The 24,969-nt window shown below is 39.9% G+C and overlaps 1 protein-coding gene across 1 annotated transcript in view; it reads left to right on the top strand.

The window, feature by feature from the left end:
- The first annotated feature begins 264 nt into the window (after positions 1-264).
- The window catches only part of USH1C (USH1 protein network component harmonin), a 102,130-nt gene continuing 77,425 nt past the window's right edge, over positions 265-24,969 (top strand). Inside the window, exons 1-4 of the mRNA XM_050955814.1 lie at positions 265-364; positions 9,954-10,021; positions 12,108-12,251; positions 13,108-13,246. Coding sequence (XP_050811771.1) covers positions 329-364; positions 9,954-10,021; positions 12,108-12,251; positions 13,108-13,246 — 387 coding nt within the window. The 5' untranslated portion in view covers positions 265-328. The remainder of the gene's footprint in view (positions 365-9,953; positions 10,022-12,107; positions 12,252-13,107; positions 13,247-24,969) is intronic.

A 24,969-nucleotide genomic window follows, 5' to 3' on the forward strand; every position in this document is an offset into this window, starting at 1 on the left:
GCAGCTATGTGTTTGTCAAGGCTCTCTCTGCTCCTTGAGTGTCAGTGGTTACCTGCAGGAGAGGAGGGAGACGGAACAGAAGTGGAGGAGAGTCAGGAGGAACTGGCGGTGGAGAGGGGACTGAAAGTGGTGAGCACCCTGCTGAGCTGCAGGTGCCCTGTCGCCGCACCCAGCCCTTCCAGCAGAGCAGCGCCGCTCCCTCTAGCGCACGGCCTGCGCTCTGCACCCCTCGCCTGTCTGCCGGGGACCAGGAGGAGCCGCAGGAGCAGCTGCCGGTGAGCAGGAAACAAGCCCGAGGAAAGCCGCTGGCTCTGGGCCCCCCATTGTCATGGAGCGGAAGGTAGCCAGGGAGTTCAGGCACAAGGTAAGAGAGCAGCGCGCTGCAGCCCCGCTCTACCCTTTGCAATCGGTAACTTTCTCACCACGCTGCCCGGCTCGGTGGCTGCCGCTCGCTGGGAGAGGCGAGGGGACATTTTGCTGGGACTATGGACTCTTGGTATCAATTAACCCGGATCCTGGGGAAGGCTGTGAACGTGAAGCGCCTGTAGCAGAGCAAAGCTTTTCTCCCTGAGCCATGGGGAGAAAACCTCTCCCGGGAGGACTGGGACTTCACTCCCGGGCAGGGCTTCTAGTTCAAGGCACAGAAAGTTGATGGCTTGATTGAAACGCACCGGACAAGTTGACTGGATCCATCTTCTAGCTCTTGAATTTGACCTGAATTACAGGGCTCCCAGACCGGGGCAGTGTAAAAGAAACAGGAACGCTGCCCGTTAATTTGATAAATGTCACTAAAAAAAACACACAACATACTCCCTCAAAAGAAGAGGAGACTTTTTAAGTTGATTTAAAAACCCTTCAGAAAAAATGTCCCTTGGAAGAAATTAGACTTGGCAGTTGGCAGGGCTGCGTTTATTAAACAAAAGCTATTTTGTTTCTTCCATCAGAGTCAAGTCAAATCAAATCAATACTAGCCAGTTCACAATGGGGAAAGTAAACCCAGGCCCCAAAGCTCAATGCCAAATAATCACCATTTGCAATAACCAGCATTCATGGCTAATGATGAAAATGAATTCTGTTTGGTCTTTACTTTTATGTGTCCAGTCGGCCATGCGCAATCGAGCAAATATTCTTTATGTATCTAGCAACCCAATTTGCATGACATGTAAGGTTGTAATCCACCCACACAAATGTTCATTCAGTGAGGCCCAAATGTCTGTTTTTGAGAAATTGAGTCTTGCATCAGAGCTCAGCCTTAAGCAACTACTTAAAATATCTTTCAAGTTTTCCAATGCAGTCGGACCTTTAAAGATCTTCTCTGTCAGGCATCTGATTTTTGCAATTCCCCTCTGTGACTTTTTAAGAGAAGATACATGTATTTTATGTATTAAATATAAAATTGTAATAAAAGCTTTCATAAATAAATTAGCTAGATTGATGTAACCGGACCCAGAAGAAGCACCTACAGGGAAACATAAATTAAGGCTCTGAATATGTTTTGATATTAAAATATCCAAATGATTACAAATGTCTAATAAAATGTCTGCCTTGCTAACCATCATTGTCTCTAACTCTGGATTGGGTTGGGCAACAGATCTGATAGGCCTGTGAGGCAATAACTTTGGTCTTGGACATTGGACTAATTCCTTTTCATGTTGGCAATAATTTATAAATCATCCTGGGTCAAGTTCTGCTAACAGATCTTCATGCACCTAATCTTTACACTCAACATATTTCTGTGAAAGTAACTAGGATGAATGTCAGAGTAATGGCCACCCACCTAAATAAAGAGTTTCAGGATAAGGCCTCTTGCTTAAACTGTTAAACTGCATGGTTTTAGTGATGCAGTAATATTAATTTTAGTTTGTTTTGAATCCATAACTTCAAATATTTATTCTTTTGAGTTAGAACAGTAAAATATGCCCTTACACAGGTTCTGTGTCTCCTATCAATTAAATGACATTTGTATTTGATTTTGTAATGTTAATCAGTTCTTCCTTTCTACCAAGCAGAAGCTCTAAGTATAAATTATATCCTAACATTGCCTAGTGCTTCAATCTTTTCTAACTCTTCTCAAAGACCAGGGAAAACAAATGAACCCTGCAGTATGATTTGAAAGTTTAATTATATTGTATTTCAGTTGCATTACAGTTTTTGAGATCACATACCTCTGATATTTTTCATAATCTTTTTTCTACAGAATAAATAAATCTTGGCTGAATATCAGATTACTATGCACATATAATTAAATTATTTTGTGAGTGATAAATTTTATTAATATTGTAAATTAAAAGCAAAGAAATGTCATGGATTTAATTAGCATGAAAACAATCCACAGGGAAATGATTTACTTAGTTGTATCCTAGGATTCAAAATTACACAACTGTAGTAAGTATTCTCTGAAATGAGTGTATGGTATCTCCGTATTAACAGACCCTATTTTGTGACTCTGTCAATAATGTTTTATTTCTTAATGAAAGTGTCTGCATTTAGTTTTCAAAGCATTCTGTAACTGCAGCAAGATAATATAAACTCTGAGACGTGATCCTGTGACATTTGACCGTTCAAGTAATAGTTTATATATATCCTTATGCAAAGGACAGTTCTAATTAACTTATGTTAAACAACCAGGCCACAGATGTTCATTGTACCAAGACTTATTAGAATTTATTTGTTTTCCAGTTTGTCAGAATTTAGAAAGGGTAGAAAATGTCACTGTTCATTATTTGGTTTGTTTGCATCCCTTCTAGGTTTAATGGTGCATTTATTGAAGTTCATTTAGGAAAAAGACAAATTTTCATATGCCATGGCATGTTCATACTTTCATAAAGTATCTTTTTGTCTCTGTATCACTCTACTAATAATGCATTTGATTTTTAAACCTGTAATGCCTGCACTGATAGTAACAGGAATTGCTAGAATGAATTATTCCAATGGTCAAAAATCCTGTTTCTGACAGTGGCCAGTACTAGATGCTTCTGAGGAAAGAAACTCCAATAATGGACAATTATGGAACAACTTGCTCCTAGGGGAAGTTTTTTCCTGATGCCTGCCAGAGGTTGGCCTACTCCCTGAAATACAAGGGTTTACATTCCATTTGTTTTTTTAGCTTCTAATGTAACTGTGGATGTTCTCTTTATCCATATAAACGTCTGATACTCTTTTATCTTACAGGGTTTTGGCCGTAGTGATATTTTGTGGTAGCAAGTTCCACTGATTAATTATGCAATATGTCAACATCATTTTCTTTTATCAGTTTTAAATTTGCTTCCTTTTAATTGCATGGAATTCCTTCTTGTTTTTTGTACAGTATTTTAAGGGTGTAAATTGAAGTACTCAGCTGATCGTCTCTGTACTATTCATTATTCTCTATAACTCTGTCCTAAATCTCTGACTTGGACTCCTAAGAAAGTTAACCAATTCCAGTCTGTCCAATCTCTTTTCATATGGAAGTTTTTCCATGCCTCAGATTTTGTCATCTGTCTCTGAATGCCTTCTATATCTGTGATATCCTTTTGAGATAGGGTAAGCATATAAATAAATTGATTTATACAATGACATTATAACATTTTCAGTATTTTTCTTATGCACCCTGACATGTTGTTTGGTTGGGTTTGTTGTCTGCACTGGTTTTCACTGAGCTAATTCTTATACCAATAAATACTATAGGTTGAGCAAGTGTGACATCCTACCAGGGCCAGCTCTAGGTTTTTTGCTGCCCCACGCTCCGAGAGTGCAACCGCCCAAGCCAAAAAAAAAAAGGGCAGTGGGTGGAACTCCACCCAATGAAAAACCTCCTCTCGTGGATTGGCAACTGGCTAAAAGATAGGAAACAAAGGGTAGGAATAAATAGTGAGTTTTCAGAGTGAAGACAGGTAAATAGTGGTGTCCTCCATGGGTCTGTACTGGGACCAGTTCTATTCAAATATTCATAAATCATCTGGAAAAGGGGTTATAAAGTGAGGTGGCAAAATTTGCAGATGATGATACAAAACAACTCAGTGTAGTTAAGTCCCAGGCAAACTGCAAAGAGCTGCAAAAGGATCTCTCAAAACTGGGTAACTGGGGCAACAGAATGGCAGATGAAATTCAGTTTTGATAAATGCAAAGTAATGCACATTGGAAAACATAATTCCAACTCTACATGTAAAATAATGGGGTCTAAATTAGCTGTTACCACTCAAGAAAGAGATCTTCGAGTCATTGTGGATAGTTCATTGAAAACATCCACTCAAGTGCAGTGGCAGTTAAAAAAAGCAAACAGAATATTGGGAATCATTAAGAAAGGGATAGATAAGACAGTATATATCATATTGCTTCTCTAAATCCATGGTACACACGCATCTTGAATACTGCGTGCAGATGTGGTCGCCCCATCTCAAAAAGATGTATTGGAATTGTAAAAGGTTCAGAAAAGGGCAACAAAAATGATTAGGGATATTGAACAGCTTCCATATGAGGAGAGATTGATAAAATTGGGACTTTTCATCTTGGAAAAGAGACAACTAAGGGGGGATATGATAGAAATCTATAATATCATGACTGGTGTGGAGAAAGTAAATAAGGAAGTGTTATTTACTCCTCACAACACAAAAACTAGGAATCCCTAGATGAAATTAATAAGCAGCAGGTTTAAAACAAAAAAAAAGAAGTATTTCTTCACACAATAGACAGTCAACCTGTGGAACTCTTTGTCAGAGGATGTTGTGAAGGCCAAGTCCATAACAGGGTTCAAAAAAGAACTAGATAAATTCATGAAGGATAGGTCCATCAATGGCTATTATCCAGGATGGGTTGGCATGATGTCCCTGGCCTCTGTTTGCCACAAGCTGGGAATGGGCGACAGAGGATGGATCACTTGATGATTACCTGTTCTATTCATTCCCTCTGGGGTACCTAGCATTGACCGCTCTCGGAGGACAGAATACTGGGGTAGATGGAGCTTTGGTCTGACCCAGTATGGCCGTTCTTATGTTCTTAAAAGCAAGGAAATGTCAATTTATGGGACATCTCTTCACCATGACCTAACGCCCACACAATACATTTTCCACTTATAGTGTTCACATCTTTTACCTCCGACAGATAAGGAAACATACTAATCTCCCTTACAATATACTTAATAGAAAGCATTAATTACAATCTCAGCAACATTAGCAAATATGCAGGGTAGACATATGTGCACAAGTATGCAGTGTGTGTTGTATGATTGTGGGGGAAGTCTGAGTTGAACACTGTGCTGAGGAAGATGAACATGTAGTGTGTTTCTTTCTCCATTGAAGTAGAAGGAGGTTCTTTGTGACCATGCAAAATCCATGATCGTCAGTGAAAATATGATATGTGGGAATTAGGGTAGTAAAAAGATTAAAAACTGTATGTAGCAAAATCTGTATGACCAGACAGTGTAGCCTTAAGTGTGTGAGGGGGATCTTTTCCTAAAAGTTTTTTTTAGGCTGATGTTGTCTTTTGCTGCTTCTTATGTCTCTTTTTGTTTGCAATAAAATGTTTTTTTACAGCAGCAAATAAAAGCAAATAATCTACTTAATGTTCTTAACAGATTTAGAGCAGATATGCTGTACCTAAGCCAAAAAGCAATGAACCGTCCACAATAGTCTCACATTTAAAGAACCAACAGCAGAACTACAGTTTTCTTTAATTTTTGTAGTACTAGGCAAATCAGAAACATAGTTGCTGTTTTCTTTTGATTCTGCATCACCTTTAGCATTCCGGCATCTCTTTATTACCCATATTAATGCAGTTGAAGTATAATCTGTTGGAATCAGTCAAAATATACAATATCTTGCCATCTGGTACACAATAAACCAAAAGATCTAATTTATCTCACACTGATGTTAATCATTACCATAAATCAGCAATTTCAACAGTGTAAAACTGGGTTAGATGTGATTAGAATGTGGCCCATAAGGTCTGTTAACCCATATAAATTACAGTGTTTCATATAACAAATCATAAGAAATTAAAGTTAATGAGGAATCATTATCCAGTGGGGTCGTTTCTAGTCAGAATCTGTTCTTGGCCCAATGCTATTCAATATATTTATCAATAATATGGAAGAAAACATAAAATCATTGCTGGTAAAGTTTGCAGATCACAAAACTTGATGGAGGAGGCAGCTCAGTTCCGCAGAGAGGTCTAGATCAGTGGTTCTCAAACTAGGGCTGCTGCTTGTTCCAGGGAAAGCCCCTGACAGATTGGGCCTGTTTGTTTACCTGCCGCTTCTGCAGGTTTGGCTGATCACGGCTTCCACTGGCCACAGTTCGCCACTCCAGGCCAGTGGGGGCTTAGGAAGTGGCACGGGCCCTAGTTTGAGAACCACTGGTCTAGATCACATGGTAAGCAGGATTCACTTGAACAAAATATGTTTTTAATACAGCTAATGCCAGGTCAAGTAGCTAGGAACCTAAAATTTAGGTCACATATTAGGGGACTGTAGCATGTTAGGGGATTGTATTTTTCAAAGCAGTGACTCAGAAAATGAATAAAGGTCATGGTGGATAACCAGCTGAATATGAGCTTGTAATGCAATGTGGTGGCTATAAGAGAGCAGGTGCTATCCTTGGTCATATAATCAGGGGAATATCTAGTAGAAGTAGAAAAATGGGAAGTGTTATTACCACTGGAGATAGAATCAGGGACACTGTTAGTGGAATGCCATGCCCAGTTGTGATGTACACACTTTTTAAAGAGAATATTGGCAAATTGGAAAGGATTCAGAGAAGAACTAAAGGAATTATTTGAATTCTGGAAAAAGTGCATGTATAGCGGGAGGCTAAAGGTCAATCTCTTTAGCTTATTAAGGAGACTGTTAGGGTGGAGACTTCATCATAGTTTATAATACCTACATGGGGAGGGGGGTTCTGTCAGTAGAGGGCTCTTTAAGTTAACAAACAAAGACATAACAAGAGCCAGTGAACAGAAGCTGAAGCTTGACAAGTTCAGATGAGAAATAAGGAACAGATTTTTAAGAGTGAGAGTAATTAACCATTGGAACACCTTACTAATGGCTGTGGTGAATTCTTCATCGCTTGACGTCTTGGATTTTTCTAAAAAAAAAGGAAAAGAAAAAAATGGTGTAGCTCAACCAGAAGTTATGGGTTTGATGCAGGAATCTCTGGGTGAAAATATATTGCCTGTGTTATGCAGAAAGTCAGAGTAGATGATCATAGTGGATCCTTCTGGCCTTAAAATCTATGGTATATCCCTATTCCTCCTGTCAAGTGTCTTCCATGTTTTTATTTCTCAAGGATTAGATTGGTATAAAATGCTGATATTTTGTGTTATTAGGCTAAATCCATTCTGGGAAGAGTCCCTAGCAGGAACCCATTGTGGTAGGCAAAATGCACGTGTAACAAAAGAGTGGCTGTTACAAAGAGCTTACAACATAAGCAAATGACAAGAGACAACAGATGGATACAACAGTCCAATGAATAGGGGAGACAAAGCTGCTGAAAAACGGTAATGTTGAATGGAAAACCCTGCAGTTGCAGCACACAAGCTGCCTAGTTTTCAAGTGTTTTGTAGATATCACAAGAGAGAGAAATTTTAAAGATGATACCAGGGGTGGCTTTGCAGATTTTTATGGAGAGTTTCTTCCATGCATAAGAGGTAGTATGTGACAGAGCACAAAGGTGCTGGAGGGGAAAATTTGATGAGCAGGCACTAGAGGCTCTTATTGTTGGGAGGGTTTAGAGTTTATAGGTAGGGTTTCATAGATTAAAGGCCAGAATGGATCATTAAGGAAGGGCAGGCCCCAGCCATGAAAATCTTAAAGGTGAAGAAAAAGTGGTGTATGTTTGCAGTGCAAAAGTGAAAGCCAGTGGAGGGTTGTAAATTGGGAGGGGGTGCGGGATACAGTCAGAGCAACAGGCCAAGAAAATTATCCTAAAAGCAGCATTTTGAATGGACTGGAGTACCTTTTTGTCAAGCATGCCTTTGTCAAGACCAGAGAGAAGGAGTTAGGGATCATCAAGTCATGAAATGATGAAGGTTTTGATGAGAATTTTGGTGGAATGGACAGAGAGAAAAGGCTGGATGTTGTGTTAGAGGAAACAGCAAGATTTAGATGCTGTGTTCTTCCCTCCCACTTCTGAAAACTAGGAGGAGTGGGGATCATGCTACCCCCACCTAAAACTAAACATATGGCAGCTACAGCCCCATGACTAGACATGGCAGAATTCAGTTTTGGTTTTCTTTATTTGTAATTTTGATGGATAATATCCATGTTTATTTGTAAAGATTTTTTTTTCAATTCTTGCCAATTTAAAATTTTCACTGTTTTGGAAAATTATGGAGGTGGGAAAATGTGTGGGTCAGACTATAATTATTTAATGACAGTTGATGTTGAGGTTCAAAAAGTTAAAGCTTTGTCACTGTTAAAACACAAATTGTCAACGTCGCATGTCAAAATATACTACATAAATATCCTTAAATCAAACTCTGGTAACCAACATTTTTCTTTCTTTGCCTATCTGTAAATTTCTGTTATTGTCAATGGAAATATATTTTCCTCAGTGTGTGTGTACGATGAAATTGACATTTACTGACAATCTTTCCAAGCCTACCCTTGATGCACAGCATATTGTGTAAGTAGTGTACCATTTCTACAGGGTCTGTCCTCCAGTCAGACAGGGAGAAGGGTTGCTGTTTTGGGTCCGAGGTCTGTAGGGAGAATTTATTAGTGGTTTGGACATATTTCTCAAGACTCTTAAGCACCCGTCTGTGGCACCTTAGCTAGAAGCAGTGCTTAGATCCATTGTACCAGATTTTGTGTTGTATTGAAACCCAATGTGAAAACACTTGGAGGTTGTTGATCAATGGAGAATTTGGCTCATTGTTAATCATGTTATTAGATTTTTACACACATTTTCTTTCCTAGATTCTGAAGTTCACTGTTGCAATTTGCTCATTTATACTATCAAACAATCATGCCTGTGCATAAGTGTCTAACTTTTAATTGTGCAGTAAGTGTTTTGTTGCAGGAGGAAAAAGTCACCGACAATCAATTATATGTGGGATCATGCTGGTTTTGGAGGGCTGGAAGAGATTTATAATGCAACGTGAAGCATTAATTTAACTTAAAATGTAATTCAAAGATACTGTAAACCTAGGATAAAAGGAATATGCTTAAACATTCACATTTGTCCTTGGACTTTTTGTCACAGTAACTTTATGTTAGATATAAATTATGTTTTCATAAACATTAATCTTGTCTAAAAGCATAATTTCTGTGATGTAATCTGCTGTTGCAAAGGAGGCCAGTGGGTTTTCATGGGCTCACAGAAGGCAGAAATTGACATGCGACAGATCTGAACTTTTTTTATTTTGTTTTAGTGCAGCTAAAAGTGGAAGCCTTGTAATCTGACACTGGTTTAAGTGAATGCACTGTTACAGAGTGAGGAAGTAATGAATAGCAAGCAGCCAGCTCTATCAGAGTACCAGAGCCAAGAGGAAGAATCTAGGCTAGTGGGTAGTTTACCTAACAGTATATGAGAGATGTGAAAATCAGAACTTTAACGCCACTTAACTTATAGTATAGTTATCTTGATTGTGACGTTTCTGGTTGTGAAAGCATGTGCTATATTAATGAATGGCCGAAAAGGTTTCTGAAAATATTTATTCAACAATACAGTCGTTATAAGGTAAGATGAGCTTGTGATATTACAGCATGCTGTACTAAATGGAATGTTAGCTTTCAAAATCTGTGGTGACAAGTTTTGGACATGGTAGTCAATCCGTTAGTATTAAAAAGAAAAAAATCAGCATTGCCTTAAGTTTCAAATTCTGAAGTAATATTGCCTTTCAAAGATCTTATTTGTGTATTAGATGACTTTTCCCATTGAAATCACTGTCCCTTTGCTCAGGGATTTGTGAATGTCTTATACTTTCAACATTTGTGGCTATTAAGTCATAGAATTACAATGATGTTCTTGTGTTTTCAGGTTGACTTGCTTATTGACAATGAAGCAGAGAAGGATTACCTTTATGATGTGCTACGGATGTACCACCAGTAAGCTCTAACTTCAGACTATTAAAAGAAGTTATAGATCCACTGCATTTTTATTTAAAGATTATATAGCTAAAACCTAATTTAAACAATAATCTTAAATGTAGTCTGTAGAAAACTAGCTGAAATAATAATTCCTAGTTTTATTTTAAAGAGTCATATACTTCTGCAATTCAGTACATAAGAAATGAGCATGGTTTTAAGTTTGATCATGAAGTTATTTTGTTTGTGATGACTTATCAGTTACATAAATAAATGGAAACTTCATAGTTTATAATAGGAAAAAAATCGTGAGCATCTTTTATAGGAAAGAGCAAAATTGTTTGACCAGTCAGTTTGCTTATTTTATTCGATTTTTAGATTCACTCTTTTTATAAATCTCTCCAACATGCAAAAATACTTTGGACTGTTTTAGCAGAAAGACTATTAATAAATTCAACCTGGAAATCTTTGCCCTGCACATTGAAGCATTTTTTTTTCTATAACAAAAAGACAAAAACATCGGTTACAAGATATCAAGTCAATTATTCATTCCAATTACACCTGTGTAAATCAATGGAATTACTGTGCATTAATGTCAGTGCAACTGAGATCGGCATCTGGGGCACTGTTTCTTAAAGAAGATGAGAATATTTTTTCCACACTTCATAGCTGAATGGTTCTGATGGACATCGTTTCCATTCATATCTTAATTAATAGCATCTCAGTGAAGTGAAATGTAGACGTTTCCAAATTTCCATGTGGTCTTTGTACTGAGCTACCGTTTTGTATGGCCTCAGCTGCGTATCCGATTCAGTTTCACTGAGGTCTGCCTAATTGCTTCTCCATTCATAAAGCATTGCCTGTTGCTTGTGAAACCAGTATGAAACAGTAGCTGTTAATTATTTAAAACTTCCTTACAGTTACAAAATTAACAAATATCCCCCCATTAACTTTTCCCCGCAAGTTCAGAAATTGTACTGAGTTTTAAGTAAAATATCAAATGCTGCTATTGAGGTTTATTGAATGATCTTACCTTTTTTTGCTACTGTACTTCATAATAAATAAAGAAGTTAAGACAAATACATATTGTGTCCAACAGCTAGGATTTGTTTCATTCTGAATACTCTTTTCAAATAAGTTTTTAAATATTTGGGGGTATAATCTCATTATGATTTGTATTAGTTTCTATTAATGTTAATGGGTTACATGCACATCAAGAAAAGTAATATGCAGGGTACCTAAATGCTGTGATGATAGATATCTTACAGTGACTAGGCAGATATGGGCCAAGTTCTGCTGTCTGTTGTGCTCCATTCAAGCCAATGGAGTTGTTCCAGATTCACACTTGTGTGACATGACAACATAATCTGGCTCTATGACTATGTCTCAAAATTGATAAAGTTAATAACAAGGACGCTTAGGTAGAACTCAAAGAAAATAAGCAGTTTTCTATTCATGCTGGTTCACACTGTATTTATATAGTTGGTTTATGTAATTTCACCACCACTGAATTTCACTGTGTTTTGAGTTCAAATGAGCTGGAAATTCAAACATACTTAGCTGCTACCACTCAGTTCCATGTGGCTTTTTGGGATTTCAACTATACATCTATCTCCTGAATCCATGGAGAGAAGAAGTTTGCTGAAAACATGGCACAGGTTTACTAAAAAGGTTTGCAAATGTGGGCAGAGTTTCAGGCTTGAAATAAAATCTAAAACCTGGTGAAGAAGTTTACCTGGTTTTGAATGTCATGACCAAAGATTTACATAGGTCTACTGTTGGTATTTCTGAGAATAAAACTGAATAAAGCTATCTTCCTTATCGTATTGACAAGACATTTCTGGATGAAAGAATTACATAGACAATGTGGACATGAGTTTACTTGAATTAGAAATAGTTTTATTTTTAAATGATATAGGAAAAATATGTGCCTTGTTTATGATTGGCCTTGAACTACATAAAGAACCTTTTAAACAAATCTCTCTCTCTCACACACACACACTCACACACACACACAAATCCAGTTTTAGTATGAGTTACAAACAGAAAATATAATCTTGTTAGTATTTTGATCACCCAGTCCTGTTTTCTCAATGTATTTTTATAGATCCATGAATCTCCCAGTACTGGTAGGGGACCTAAAGCTTGTGATTAATGAACCGAGTAGATTGCCACTGTTTGATGCCATCCGTCCACTTATCCCATTAAAACATCAGGTGGAATATGATCATCTGACGCCTAAACGATCAAGGTACGTGTAGAACAGGGGTTCTCAAACTAGGGGTTGGAACCCCTCAGGGAGTCACAAGGTTATTACATGGGGGGGTCGCGAGCTGTCAACCTCCACCCCAAACCCTGCTTGCCTCCAGCATTTATAATGGTGTTAAATATATTTAAAAGTATGTTTAATTTATTAGGGAGGTCACACTCAGAGTCTTGCTGTGTGAAAGGGGTTGCCAGTAAAAAAGTTTGAGACCCATTGGTGTAGAACAATGTAGGTCACATGAACACAAGCAGGAATTCTTGATTGAAAAGCAATTTATTCAGGCATGTTTTGATGAATAAAATATCTATATCCTGTGCATGCTATCACAAATACTGAAGTTGTCTTAGATATAGTTCTTTGGGGACTAAATTTATTGTTTGGACTGAAATGTGTCCGTTCAGGGCCGGCTCCAGGCCCCAGCGTGCCAAGCGTGTGCTTGGGGCAGCATGCCGCGGGGGGGGCGCTCTGCCGGTTGCCGGGAGGGCGGCAGGCGGCTCCTGTGGACCTCCCGCAGGCATACCTGCGGAGGGTCCGCTGGTCCCACGGCTCCAGTGGAGCATCCGCAGGCACGCCTGCAGGAGGTCCACCGGAGCCGCGGGACCAGCGAGCAGCAGAGCGCCCCTATGGCGTGCCACCGTGCTTGGGGTGGCAAAATGGCTAGAGCCGGCCCTGTGTCCGTTGAAAATATTAGTCACATATTTTCTTTCAAGTCTAAGCATAATAACTGAAAATATTTTAAGCAGTAACTAAAAATGCTTAAAATGAATCTTCAGTTGACACGACTTGTTATGATGTTCATTAAGTAATGTTGTTCACTAACGATACACTAATACGTTTACAGAAAGCTGAAGGAAGTGAGACTGGATCGTTTACATCCTGAAGGGCTTGGAATAAGTGTGCGAGGAGGACTGGAATTTACTTGTGGCCTCTTTATCTCTCAACTAATTAAAGGTGGACAAGCAGACAGTGTTGGGCTTCAGGTAAGAAAACATATTCTTGGTCATACTGCCGCAATAAGCCCTCTTATGATCTGAGGAAAGAATCCAGTCAGAAATATTCTTTAATCTCCTTATGTAACTGTCACTAAGGAACTTGCACTTTTAAATCTTTTTTCCTTTTTAATCAAATTCATGAAATGTGGTAAATCAGCCAGTGCTATTAAAATTTTCCTCTTCCTCGCAACCCCTTATTATGTAAACCAAAAATTCTTTTTCATGTTTGATTGTATATGCCAATTCTGAAGAATGGCATAAAAGGAGGATTATGCGTGGCGTCAGCATTCATGCTTTATACCCAGCAATACTGAAATGTAAAATACATTCAACAAAAGGTCTTCTCTAACTGGAAAACATAAGAACCTTTCAAGTTGCCAAAAGCCTAATAAATACAGGACACAGCACTTAAAATAAAGGATAAACAATGAAAATCAGGAATAACAAAAATGTATATTTTGCCTAATAGGGAAATAATTTCTTGAGTGCAATTAGATTTTAATTTTAAATTCCATAGATATCTTACTATTGTTTAATATTTATATTGTGGTAATGTCTAAAAGCAACAACCAGGTTAGAACCCAAGTGCACTAGATACTATAAAAACACATAATCATAGCTTCTTTTGTGGATAAATTCTTGGGATAAATAATGCAGTAAGACCAGTTCTTTTGAAAACATAAAATATGGATGTGGTGATTAACAAAGAAAAAGGGGTAATACTGTGACAGGCAGGGCTGGCTTTAAGCCTATTCCACCAATTCCCCCGAATCAGGCCCCACACCTAAGAGGGCCCCGCAACCAGTGAGAATCCCTTCCCTGGCTAGAGGCGCCTTTTTAATTTTTCTTCACTTTGTGGCAGCGGGTCCTTCGGTTGCTCTGGGTCTTCGGCAGCACTTCGGTGGTGGGTCCTTCAGTGCTGCCGAAGACCTGGAGCAAGTGAATGACCTGCCGCAGAAGACCGACCGAAGACTCGGATCACCGCCCAGTGAGTACAAGCCCCACATGTTTTTTTACATGTTTTTGTTTTGTTTTATTTTTTAAGTCATCCCTGCCGGGGCTCCGCCAAATCTGTTCGAATTGGGCCCCGCACTTCCTAAAGCCGGCCCTGGTGACAGGCTGGATCACAGAAAACCCGTTGGGACCTGCCAACTGATGTGCCAAGGCTACTTCTGCCCCTGCTTTCCTGCCCTGGCAGCTTAGGACCCCAGTACGCTGTTTTGCTGAGCCAGACACGCCAGTTTGCTCCAACGCAGATCCAGGGTCTGAAACAAATGCCCCAAAGCTGCAGACTTAACTGAAAGCAACTTACAGAAGTGTTCCTGTCTTTAACACTCAGATGCCCAACTCCCAATGGGGTCTAAACCTCAAATAAATCCGTTTTACCCTGTATAAAGCTTATATAGGGTAAACTCATAAATTGTTCGCCCTCTATAACACTGAGAGAGAGAGATGTACAGCTGTTTGCCCCCCACCCCGTCTCCAACCCAGGTATTAATACACACTCTGGGTTATTTAATAAGTAAAAAGTGATTTTATTAAATACAGAAAGTAGGGTTTAAGTGGTTCCAAGCAGTAACAGACAGAACAAAATGAATTACCAAGTAAAATAAAATAGAACACACAAGTTTGAGTCTAATACAGTAAGACAACTGAGCACAGATAAAAATCTCACCAGTTCCAGTAAGGTTCCTTTTACAGACTAGTCTCCTTCTAGTCAGAGTCCAGCAATCACGCACACCCTTTGTAGTTACTGTCCTTTGTTCCAGTCTCTTTCAGGTATTCTTGGGGGTGGAGAGGCTCTTCAGCCAGCTGAAGACCAAATGGAGGGGTCTCCCAGGGGTTTAAGTAGACTTTCTCTTGTGGGTGGAGACCCCCCTCTTCTGTCCTATGCAAAGTCCAGCTCCAACATGGAGTTTTGGAGTCACATGGGCAAGTCACATGTCCATGCATGACTGAGTTTCTTACCTGCCAAACCACATTCCTGGGAAGGTTCCGATGTGGATTGGCATCTTCAAGTTCATTGTTGGCCTAAGTGGTTCTTGATGGGGCACTTAATTTGCACACCCCTTTTTCAAGAAGCCAACCAAATGCTTTACTAAGGCTATCAAGCAAGTATACAGCTGATATTCCTAACTTCAAGTACAAAAATGATACATGCAAAGAAATAGGATTAATAGACTCAGTAAATCATAACCTTTACATAGATATGTTACATGGCATATGTAGCAAAAAAAACATATTCTAGTTTTGTCATATATACATTCATAAGCATATTTCCATAAAGCCTTATGGGGCACACTATCACAAATACCATATGAAGAGTAGAAAAATGTGCATCATTTCTTGTTCCTCCTGCTTGTTCACACACACATCTTAACTGGGTGAAAAAGAGAAAATTGTGAATGAAAATGTCTATCAAGCGTTATGCTGGACCTCTCTTTATCAGAAATAAGAATGCTTAAACTATCTAACTGGAGGGGAGTGCGGTAAGGGTTGATGTTTGTGAATAGGATGATATATTTTGTCTGGCTAATTTTGATTATGTGGGGAGTAAGTTGCTGGACATGCTGGCTTCTGTGGATTGTATTTAATATTTTCCCAAAATGCATCAGATTAGATACTTCTTAATTTTATGTTTAAATTGAATAAAATAAAAAAAGTGCACCTACTTACTATCTCCTTCCGCTCCTGAAGGTTCATGTGCATCACAGGCTAAATAGTCACAATTGGCCTTCCCAATTCAGGTAACTCACCTAGACTTTTTTTTTTTAAGATTTAAACAAATGTTCATGTGTACATCTGTATCCATCTACTAAATCAGAGTCACTGTTAGATTAGTCCCATCTACTGATATAGAGAGAGTGATTCTACTCCAAGATCTTAATTTTGTAGCTCTCCTTCATGGCAGGTGTCAAGGAAAAATTCGCCAAGAGATAAAAGCCTGAGGCACACTTGTTGTGGACTGTGGTCAATCAACAACTTCCCTTCTCCATCAGGAATTTGCTAGGAGAGGAACACCAGACGCAGATCTTAATGTATCATTCAGGAGCTAGTTGTATGAGCTGTTCTAGACATTTGGAAAGGGGAGCATGGACAGCTGATGCATTCTCAACCTGGATTCAGTTCATTAGAGGTGTTCTCTTCATTCATTGCAAGAACAGGGAAAGCAAGACAGAGGACAGTCACATCTGGAAGATACTAATGTGATTGAACAGTAATGAACTTAATGGCAACTGTATAAGCTGTTGCACTAGAACATTCATACAGTACTACTAATCATCTGTCTCCTATTCACCAGTTGTCTCAAACCAATGCCAATCATTTGATGCAGTCTAGGTAAGGTTATTTTCAGTCAACCTTGATTCAGAAATGCACTTAGATGCTGTGCTCTTGGAAGATCAAAGCTTGTTAAGGCAACCCATTCATTCTTCTTGGTGAAAGTACAAGTGGGAAGGGCAGCGAGAGCTTCACTTCATATTTAATTGCCATAGTATTTCACATTGATTCATTGTCTCTTGTGAATCTTCACAGGAGCTCTGAGCCAAGCACACAGTAGTTCAGAACTCCATTTGTGTTTCTCAGATAAAGGCAAAGTCTGAACAATAAAAATAAAATCCCTGAATATGTTACTGTGAATGTGTTAGACTTTGATTATATGTATTAATATGAACAGATGGTGTTTTGCTGCTAATCTAACTGTCTGGCTTGGGTTTGTTGATATTATGTGGTAAGGATCAGCTTAAGGTGCCTCCATAATAGGCGGCACTAGCCACTTTCTAAAACCAAGTGAATAAGGAGAATTGACAGGCTGTTCATTGTTCTAAATTGCTGTCTCATGGTAAAGCCAACTGCTTCTGAAATTTCACCCATCTGCATTATTTAGCTAAATCTCTACACTTTTTTATTCCAAAAATGCAGTCTGAGAAAAGGTTTAATGATCTTTTATCATAAACTCAGTTTTAGCCCTTTTGTTTTTTTTATCCTAAATCATTTCTCATGATGATTATTCCTTGAAGTGGTTTCTGCCTTTCTAAATGTTTGTATAGTCAAGGAATTTGACTGAAACATTTGAAGTTTTGACCTTTTTACTGTGACTTCTTGATTTTTCTGAATGAAGAACACTTATCCTTTTCATGTTTTCTTGTTTCTTCTCTGTTTTGTGCTGCTTTTTCAGATACTCATATCTATGAGAATTCTCTTGAAAAGAAAGGGTTTGAGATTAGTATGAATAATGAAAAGGGAAAAGTATACAAAAACAGACATTTGAAACAATCATCATGACTATCTTATTTTAATCATGATGTAAGTTCTCTTTCTTGAAATGTAAAGGCAAAATAAAGGTATTATCTAACTTAATGCTGTTACAGCCTTTAAGAATTTTTCTACTATGCATTGGTTGTATTGACAGGTATATAGAATGCACTATACAGCCTAATTCTCCATTGATTTGCACCTTGCAAAAAACACTGTCGCTCCATTTTACACACACAGCACTCTCACTTTGCATATTGTAAATGACTACACAAGATGCAAGGTAATGGAGAAGGAAACTGATTGAATACTAAAAACCTGGCCAGATATCACTTCTTTAATGAGAGATGCCACATGCTGTGTGTTTGTAATAATTGGGCTCAATGGGACAAAAAAAACCATGGTGGTATCAGCCTTAATTCTGAACTTCCTTGGTTTTGTAAGTTTAAGTCAGGGTTTTAATATTACTACTAGAATGGCAAGACCCATTTTGAGACAACCTAGAAGGAACTATTGCTTTTGGATTCACCTGAGTGGGACTTATCCCCATAAAGAAGTAGGCTAACCCTTCAGTATCCTGAAACTGTGCTATTGATCTCAAACATGTAAGGATTCAAAATAGATCGGAAGGAAGTTGAATTAAAACAAAAGCAAATAGCAAACTAACATAACGACACAAGAAAGTAAAGGAATGCTGAAATGAGGGCATCTTCCCAGCGTTCAACAAATGTTCACCCTTTCAAAAAGCATTTAAATAGTTCCTCTCTATATGTCCTCTCTGTGTGTGCAGACATGACTTCCACTAACGTTAAGAATACTGTGCATGTTTTGACAGGACACTATTCATAGATCTTTTAAGGGACCAATATGATGATCTGGTCTGACCTTTTGAATAGCACAGGCTATAGGAATTTACCCACTACTCCTGCAGTGAGCCACGTATCTTGTGGAGGAACTAGTGCATATCTTTTAAAAAATACATCCAATCTTGATTTGAAGCCTTTAATTCATGAAACAAACAAAGCACAGCAATGGTTTGGCCATTCCCTCTTTTTCCAGGCCATAACGACTACCCTGGAGTAGGGCCACTATATGCCTATGCATCTTCTAACACAGCATTAGTTTTCATTGGAGCAGATTATCTAACTAATAATGTACATTAGAACTGCTAGGTACAATCTATTAAAGAGAGTGGCTCAATTTCAGCATTGGTGTAAGCAGTGTTCCATTGACTGAAAAGTTTTTAATATGTTAACTAATAACTGGTTAAATATGTACAATAATCAGGAGGTGCTAAATTATGGCTCCCTGAAGCATATCTTTCAGGGCTGTTACTTTAAACTCAGTGAAAAGGCCTGCATTATTGGTTTTTTGTTTTGTTTTAAGACCATGAATCAATTAAAATGAGGTCTTGTTGACTCGGGATTTGTAATGGGATAATGAAGACTTTAATCTCTAGGTCACTGATTTTGATTTGACTGGTGACTGAAAATTGGTACAGTCAGATGGTGGTTTTGTGGTCTATGTGAAAAAGAGTTGGTGATACTGATTCCAGTCTGAAGCCTCTATGTCAGGGGTTTTCAATTGGGGGTCATGACACCTCAAGGGGTCGCAAGTTGTCAGCTCCATGGGCCTGTCAGCCCTGAGCATGGCCATATGTGGGGGCTGACAGCTCCAAGCCCCTGTTAAATAAAAATTAAATTAAAACCCCTGTTTTTAATTTATAAGGAGGTTCACACTCAGAGGCTTGCTGCGTGAAAGGGGTCATCAATACAAAAAGTTTGAGAATCACTGCTCTAGGTCATGAAATCCATCATGAAAATTGGGAATGCAGAGCTTTGTTTACAATCTGGTCAGAGATGCCAAGGGCAGAATATGCATGAAAAGTAAACGATTTTTACCCTTACAATTGGTCCTTGTAAATCAGGGTTGAAACACAAGAAGATCAGGTTATCCCTCTTCTTGAGTTAAGCACAACAGAGGGCTCAGGGAGAAGTGACTTTACGTCACCTCTGCACCTCTCCCGGTCTTGGAGCAGGTAGGGCCATTTTGGCCCCTAATGCAGATTGAAGTGGCCTGAAGGCTGCCCTAATTTGGGCCAGTCCAGCAGCCAGGAATAGCCACAACATAGGGAGTCCCCAGCTACTGCCCTACATTCCCTCCCTTAGGAACACACCCAATATTGTGCATTGTGTGAAGAGGCTGGAGATCTGAAAATGCAACTGGAGACAAAGAGGACCCTCTCTCCTAACTACCTTTACCAGAGATGGCAGCTAAATAGGAGGAAAATAAACTAGCGTGGCCCTTGGGGATTTGATGCACCAGTAGAATTGGAGCTGCAAAGCCAGAAGTGGCAGGGGACTGATGAGAGCAGCACATCAGACAACATGTCAAGGAAAGCAAGAGTAGAAAAAGATTAAGTGGCTGGTCAGCATGTCCAGCAGAGAAGGAAACCTAATAACAAGGATGTACAGTAGGAGAAGAAAACCAAGCAAGTGTGTGGAATGTTCAGAAGAAAAGAGGAAAAGGAGACCACGCAGCATAGAAGTGTGTGCAGAGGAAGACAGAGGAGCAGAACAAATAGAAAGGGGAGATAGTGTGATTAACTTTTTCCCAAAACAGATATTAGTTATACCAACACAAAAGCTGCATGTAAACCATGTGTCCCATTAAAAACAGCTAAAAATGCATGCTTCCCTTTCCTTTTAATGCAGTGGTTCCCAAACTTGGTTTGCGGCTCATTCAAGGTAAGCCCCTGGCAGGCCACATGACGCTTTGTTTCCCTGGAGTGTCCGCAGGTGCGGGTGCTCGCAGCTCCCGGTGGTCGCAGTTCGCCGTTCCCAGCCAATGGGAGCTGCAGGAAGCAGCGCGGGACGGGCCACCGCTTTCTGCAGCTCCCATTGGCCGGGAACGGTGAATCGTGGCCACTGGGAGCTGCGAGCACCCGTACCTGCAGACTCTCAGGTAAATAAAGCGTCTCGGCTTAACCAGAACGAGCCATGAACCAAGTTTGGGAATCCCTGTTTTAATGTAAGCAACTGTGAAAAGGAGAGAAGGCGATCCACATGATCTCAAACAGGAAAGGAGGTGAGCTCTCAGACAATTCCTTTATTATTGGAGCTGGTAGAAATTTTTCATTTTAAATTTGTTGTAGGCAAACAATGGCTATGAGACAGGGTGGCCTGCCTCTTTAAGAACCAGGAGGCCTTGGACTAATCAGCCCTTGGCGTGCCATAATTAGCAGCCTCTGAACTTAAGGGGCAGGACTAATTGGGGTCAGGTGACAGTGTGAACAACAACAGGGCCTCATGAAAGGGTAGAGAACTCAGTTTCTGGGAAGTACCACAGGGAGAAAATTGGGTCCTGTAATAGAGTCGGGAAGTCTCCTGTTGGTCAGTGCCTATCCCAGAGTAGGGAGACTTAAAAAACCCAGAGGGGCAACTGAGAAAAAAACCCAAGTGAGATGGAAGTACCTTTTCTTTGGACTTTTGTTACCCTGGAAAGGGCCTGAACTCTGAGAGTGACCCAGCCAGAGGGCTGAGCCATATGAATTTCTCGGAGAGACAGAAAACTTGTGTGAGGAGAAACTGAGGTAGAGAGCACCTGCTGTGCTGTGCTCATCCAGTAGGGGATGGTGCAAGGCAAGCATTCTCTGTGACAGGCTGTTTCATCAAAGTGGAAACGTCTGTAAGAAATGTTGCATTTTGATGGGATTTTTCAAGTTTTCATTTAAAAAAGGAACTTTTTGTTTTCACATTTTAGTTCATATTTTAACAATTTTCATATTTTAGTTGCTGAAAACTGACAAATTTGGGGCTTTCAACTGCCAAAACCAAGGTGTGATGGATGGACTGGCCCTTTTGGGCCCAGGAGACTTGGGGCCAGCTAGCCCCATTTGGTTAGCCGTGCCCTGCCACACCTGGACAAGGTGTGGGACTTAAGAGGAAGAAAGACCAGCAGTAGGATGGTGACTGCGGAGGTGTGCAGGCTGACTGCTCCTTCCTGAGGGCTCCAGTCCTCTGTGACAGGCTGGCTGAGGAGATCCACAAAGTATCTCCACTGGAAGATGTGAAGGAAAGCAGGTGTGGCTGTTAGGTCTCTTATGGCAAGGGTCTGAAGAAAGAGCCTGAGTGAACCTGGGACCAAAAGCCAATGAAAAGGCTAGGATTTGCCTGAGAATATGGAGGACACCCAGAACTGAGGAGGGAACAAAGAGGACTTTTCACAGATTTTAGTGAGAAGGCTCTTAGAGGAACCCTGGAGGCAAAGTGAAGAAGGAGAGGAAGAAGTGTTTACAGGCCTGAGTGTGGGACTAAATGTGACTTAGACAAAGGGCACGCTCACCAAAGCAGCCCAGAGGGCATGGGTGATTGGGTAGAATCATGGAAATCCAAGGGGAAACTGAGGCAAAGCTGTTGCAATGCTCCACTGCATTGCAAGGGAGCACTCTGTGACAGAAAGTTGTGTAACACAAGCTTTTCAGTTTTAAAATGACAAAAATTGATGTTTTCATTTTTTCTTGGAACAAAAAGCAGCTATCAGAGCTATCTACTAGGATATGTTTCACCCCATGAAAAAATCTTAGAATCCCTGCTTTGGTTATTTTTTAGCATGATGCAGCAGCACACTAGTGAAATAGTGAAAGAAAACCTTCTGTGTTTCAGATAATATGCAGCTTAGATGTGGCTTAAGCATATTTTAAAAATATACAGCTGAGAGCTGAGCTCTGCATGTGGTAGGTACAATAGGAGTTATACAGCTATGTCATATTGATTAAAGAGAGGGATTTAGGTCTTTGAAAGAATTATCAGGGAACAATTACTTGATAAATTTCTAATTATCCAAAGTTAGGTATGAACTCATGTTGTATATAACAACTGTAATGTAAGCCTGTATGATTGCTAATATTATCAATATGTTTGCACTCAGGACTACACAGAATATGAAAAATGCTCTCTAGAACCAAAATAAAAATTATTTTTCCTCCATCTTATTCTGCTTGATCCGGCAGAGTTCTCCCTCTGGTGCTTTTGACTCTCAGGCCTCACTCATACTGGCACGAAAATAGCAAAAGGGGTGAATTAAATTCAGTTTAGTTATTTTGGTACAAGTCTGTGTGGGGACACTTGGAATGAAAGTGGCTAAAGTTGATATAGCTGAAGTCAGTTTATACTTCGCCATAGTCCCCTGTTGTCTCAACACAGGGCTGGGTCCCCCTCTGCATTGTCACTGTCAGTCAGGGAAATTTCTAACAAGGCTGCAAGTGGAAGGTATTGGTTGTCTCTGGTTTTCAATTCAGTTCTGATGCTCAGCAAGGAAGAGCGTGAAAAGTTTGAAGATCTAAAATGTGAGGGAGAAAATATTATATTTGAGGAAGAAAAAAGAAGGATGAAAGAGACAGTACAACATCAGTCACAAGAGGCCTTCCATACCAGTGCTGGGGGAGGCGAGTGGTGAATTTAGCTATTTTTTTTTAAATGATTACGTGGCTGCATAGGAAAGTTACATCAGCCTAGTCATGGATTCTCTCCTCTTTCCTTTGTGCCTATGGTATTGAAGTTCTCTAGGTCTGGGAGAACTTATGGGGAATTCTCTAAGGGGTTGTCTAAACACAAAAGGTGTACTGCTTTAACGACACTGGCATGATTAAAGCAGTATGGCCCTTCTGGTGTGGATGCAGTTCTACTGCTATAGCCTATTCCCATACTGTGGGTACATCCAGACTACCCGCTGGATTGGTAGATAGCAATCAATCTATTGGGGATCGATATATTGTGTCTCATCTAGACGTGATATATCGATCCCCGAACATGCTCCCGTCGACTCCAGAACTCCACCAGGGCGAGTGGCGGAAGCAGAGTCGACGGGGGAGCTGCGGCCGTCGATCCCACACCATGAGAACGGGAGGTAAGTCAAAATCAGATAAGTCGACTTCAGCTATGCTATTCCTGTAGCTGAAGTTGCGTATCTTACATCAACCCCCTCCCTGCCGTTTAGACCATGCCCAAGAGGAGAATAAGCTATACCAGCATAAAGTACATTTATGCCAGTATAACTATGTTAGTTTAAACATAAACCACGCCCCTAATTGACATGAGTTATACTAGTGCAAAAAAATTCTGTTTAAACCAGACCTAACTCCAAGTGGCGCTGCAGAACTGAGATTTTTCAATGTGGCATTGTACTCCATCACACTAGGTTCATCCTTTCTCTGAATACAATGGATTTCTATGAACTACAGTTTTCTGCAACTTGCAAGGCTCACAAGGCTGTGAGGATATTTTGTGTAGCACTAGGCTTGAAATTTATTTTATTTGGGATCGATTTATCTTGAGTCTCACCAAGGCTCCATTTAACCCAATGGAAAATAACTTATTCTAAATGGAAATTGTTTATTTTGTACAGATTATACATGGGATAAACACAAAAGTGCAAAGAGATTAAAATTCCATGTTTATGGTTAAATAGTTACACACTGAGGCCTGGACCTACAAAAATAGTCATGGGAGGCAGGACTGAGATGAGTGAGAACCTTGCAAAGATTCTATTACTGAGATTCCTAGAATCATTCCACTGGGGGGCAGGGATCACTCACCTATCCCACCTGCCTAAAACAAGCAGTGATTCTCTGCAGATTCCTCAGAACCTTCTGTGCAAAGGGAGCTGGACTTGTTCAGATCCTCCAGAGTCCATGAACAAGTCCAGCTCCCTTTGCACAGAAGCCCTGTGCCTTCACACCATTTCTGAGCCCTCCTGCTGCGCTTCCCAGGAGCTCCATTGCAGTCATGCTGCCAGAGCTAATATTATTTTCCAGAGTGAAGGAGACCACATAAGTTAGTGCCCCTTCAAATTTATCTCTTAGGCTTTAAGGAGGATAATGAGCATCACTCCTTGGCCCATTCCTCCACAGCTTTGCAGCTGTGGCGAGCAATGGTGCCACGGAGCATCTGCCATGTATGCTAAGGTGCCATGTACACCTCCACAACTCTAGTGTGGGTCAGATTATTTAAGAATGGGTCAAGTAGACAGTAGTGGGAACCATGTAGTGAGTAGTCCTTCAAAAATTTAGGTGACCAGACTGGAGGCTCCACCTATTTTAATTTTTCTGACTGCGAGTGGGATTTCCAAAGCTCTGTGTGCTGACCTAGCTCTGTTCCTATTAAAGCCCATAGGACTTCAGTGAAAGCAGCATTAAGCCAGTTCTGATCCTTTTGAAAACTCTACCCCATATTGTCCCCTGGATGATGATTTTGTTTGCCCAGTAGGTGGAGCAAACACATAAGTTAATAGTTGTGAAAGGACAGGATTTGTTCCATTCTGTGTGTGAAAACATCTTTATTTCCCTCAGGAATCCTATACTTTTATGTGTATCATCTAATCAGTGTTTTTAAAAAAGCAATAATGAGATGATTGAGGCAATTACACTCAGTCTATCAGTATATGCTATTATTATTCTA

Source organism: Gopherus flavomarginatus, chromosome 5, assembly GCF_025201925.1.
Source record: "Gopherus flavomarginatus isolate rGopFla2 chromosome 5, rGopFla2.mat.asm, whole genome shotgun sequence".
NCBI classification, from domain to species: domain Eukaryota; kingdom Metazoa; phylum Chordata; order Testudines; family Testudinidae; genus Gopherus; species Gopherus flavomarginatus.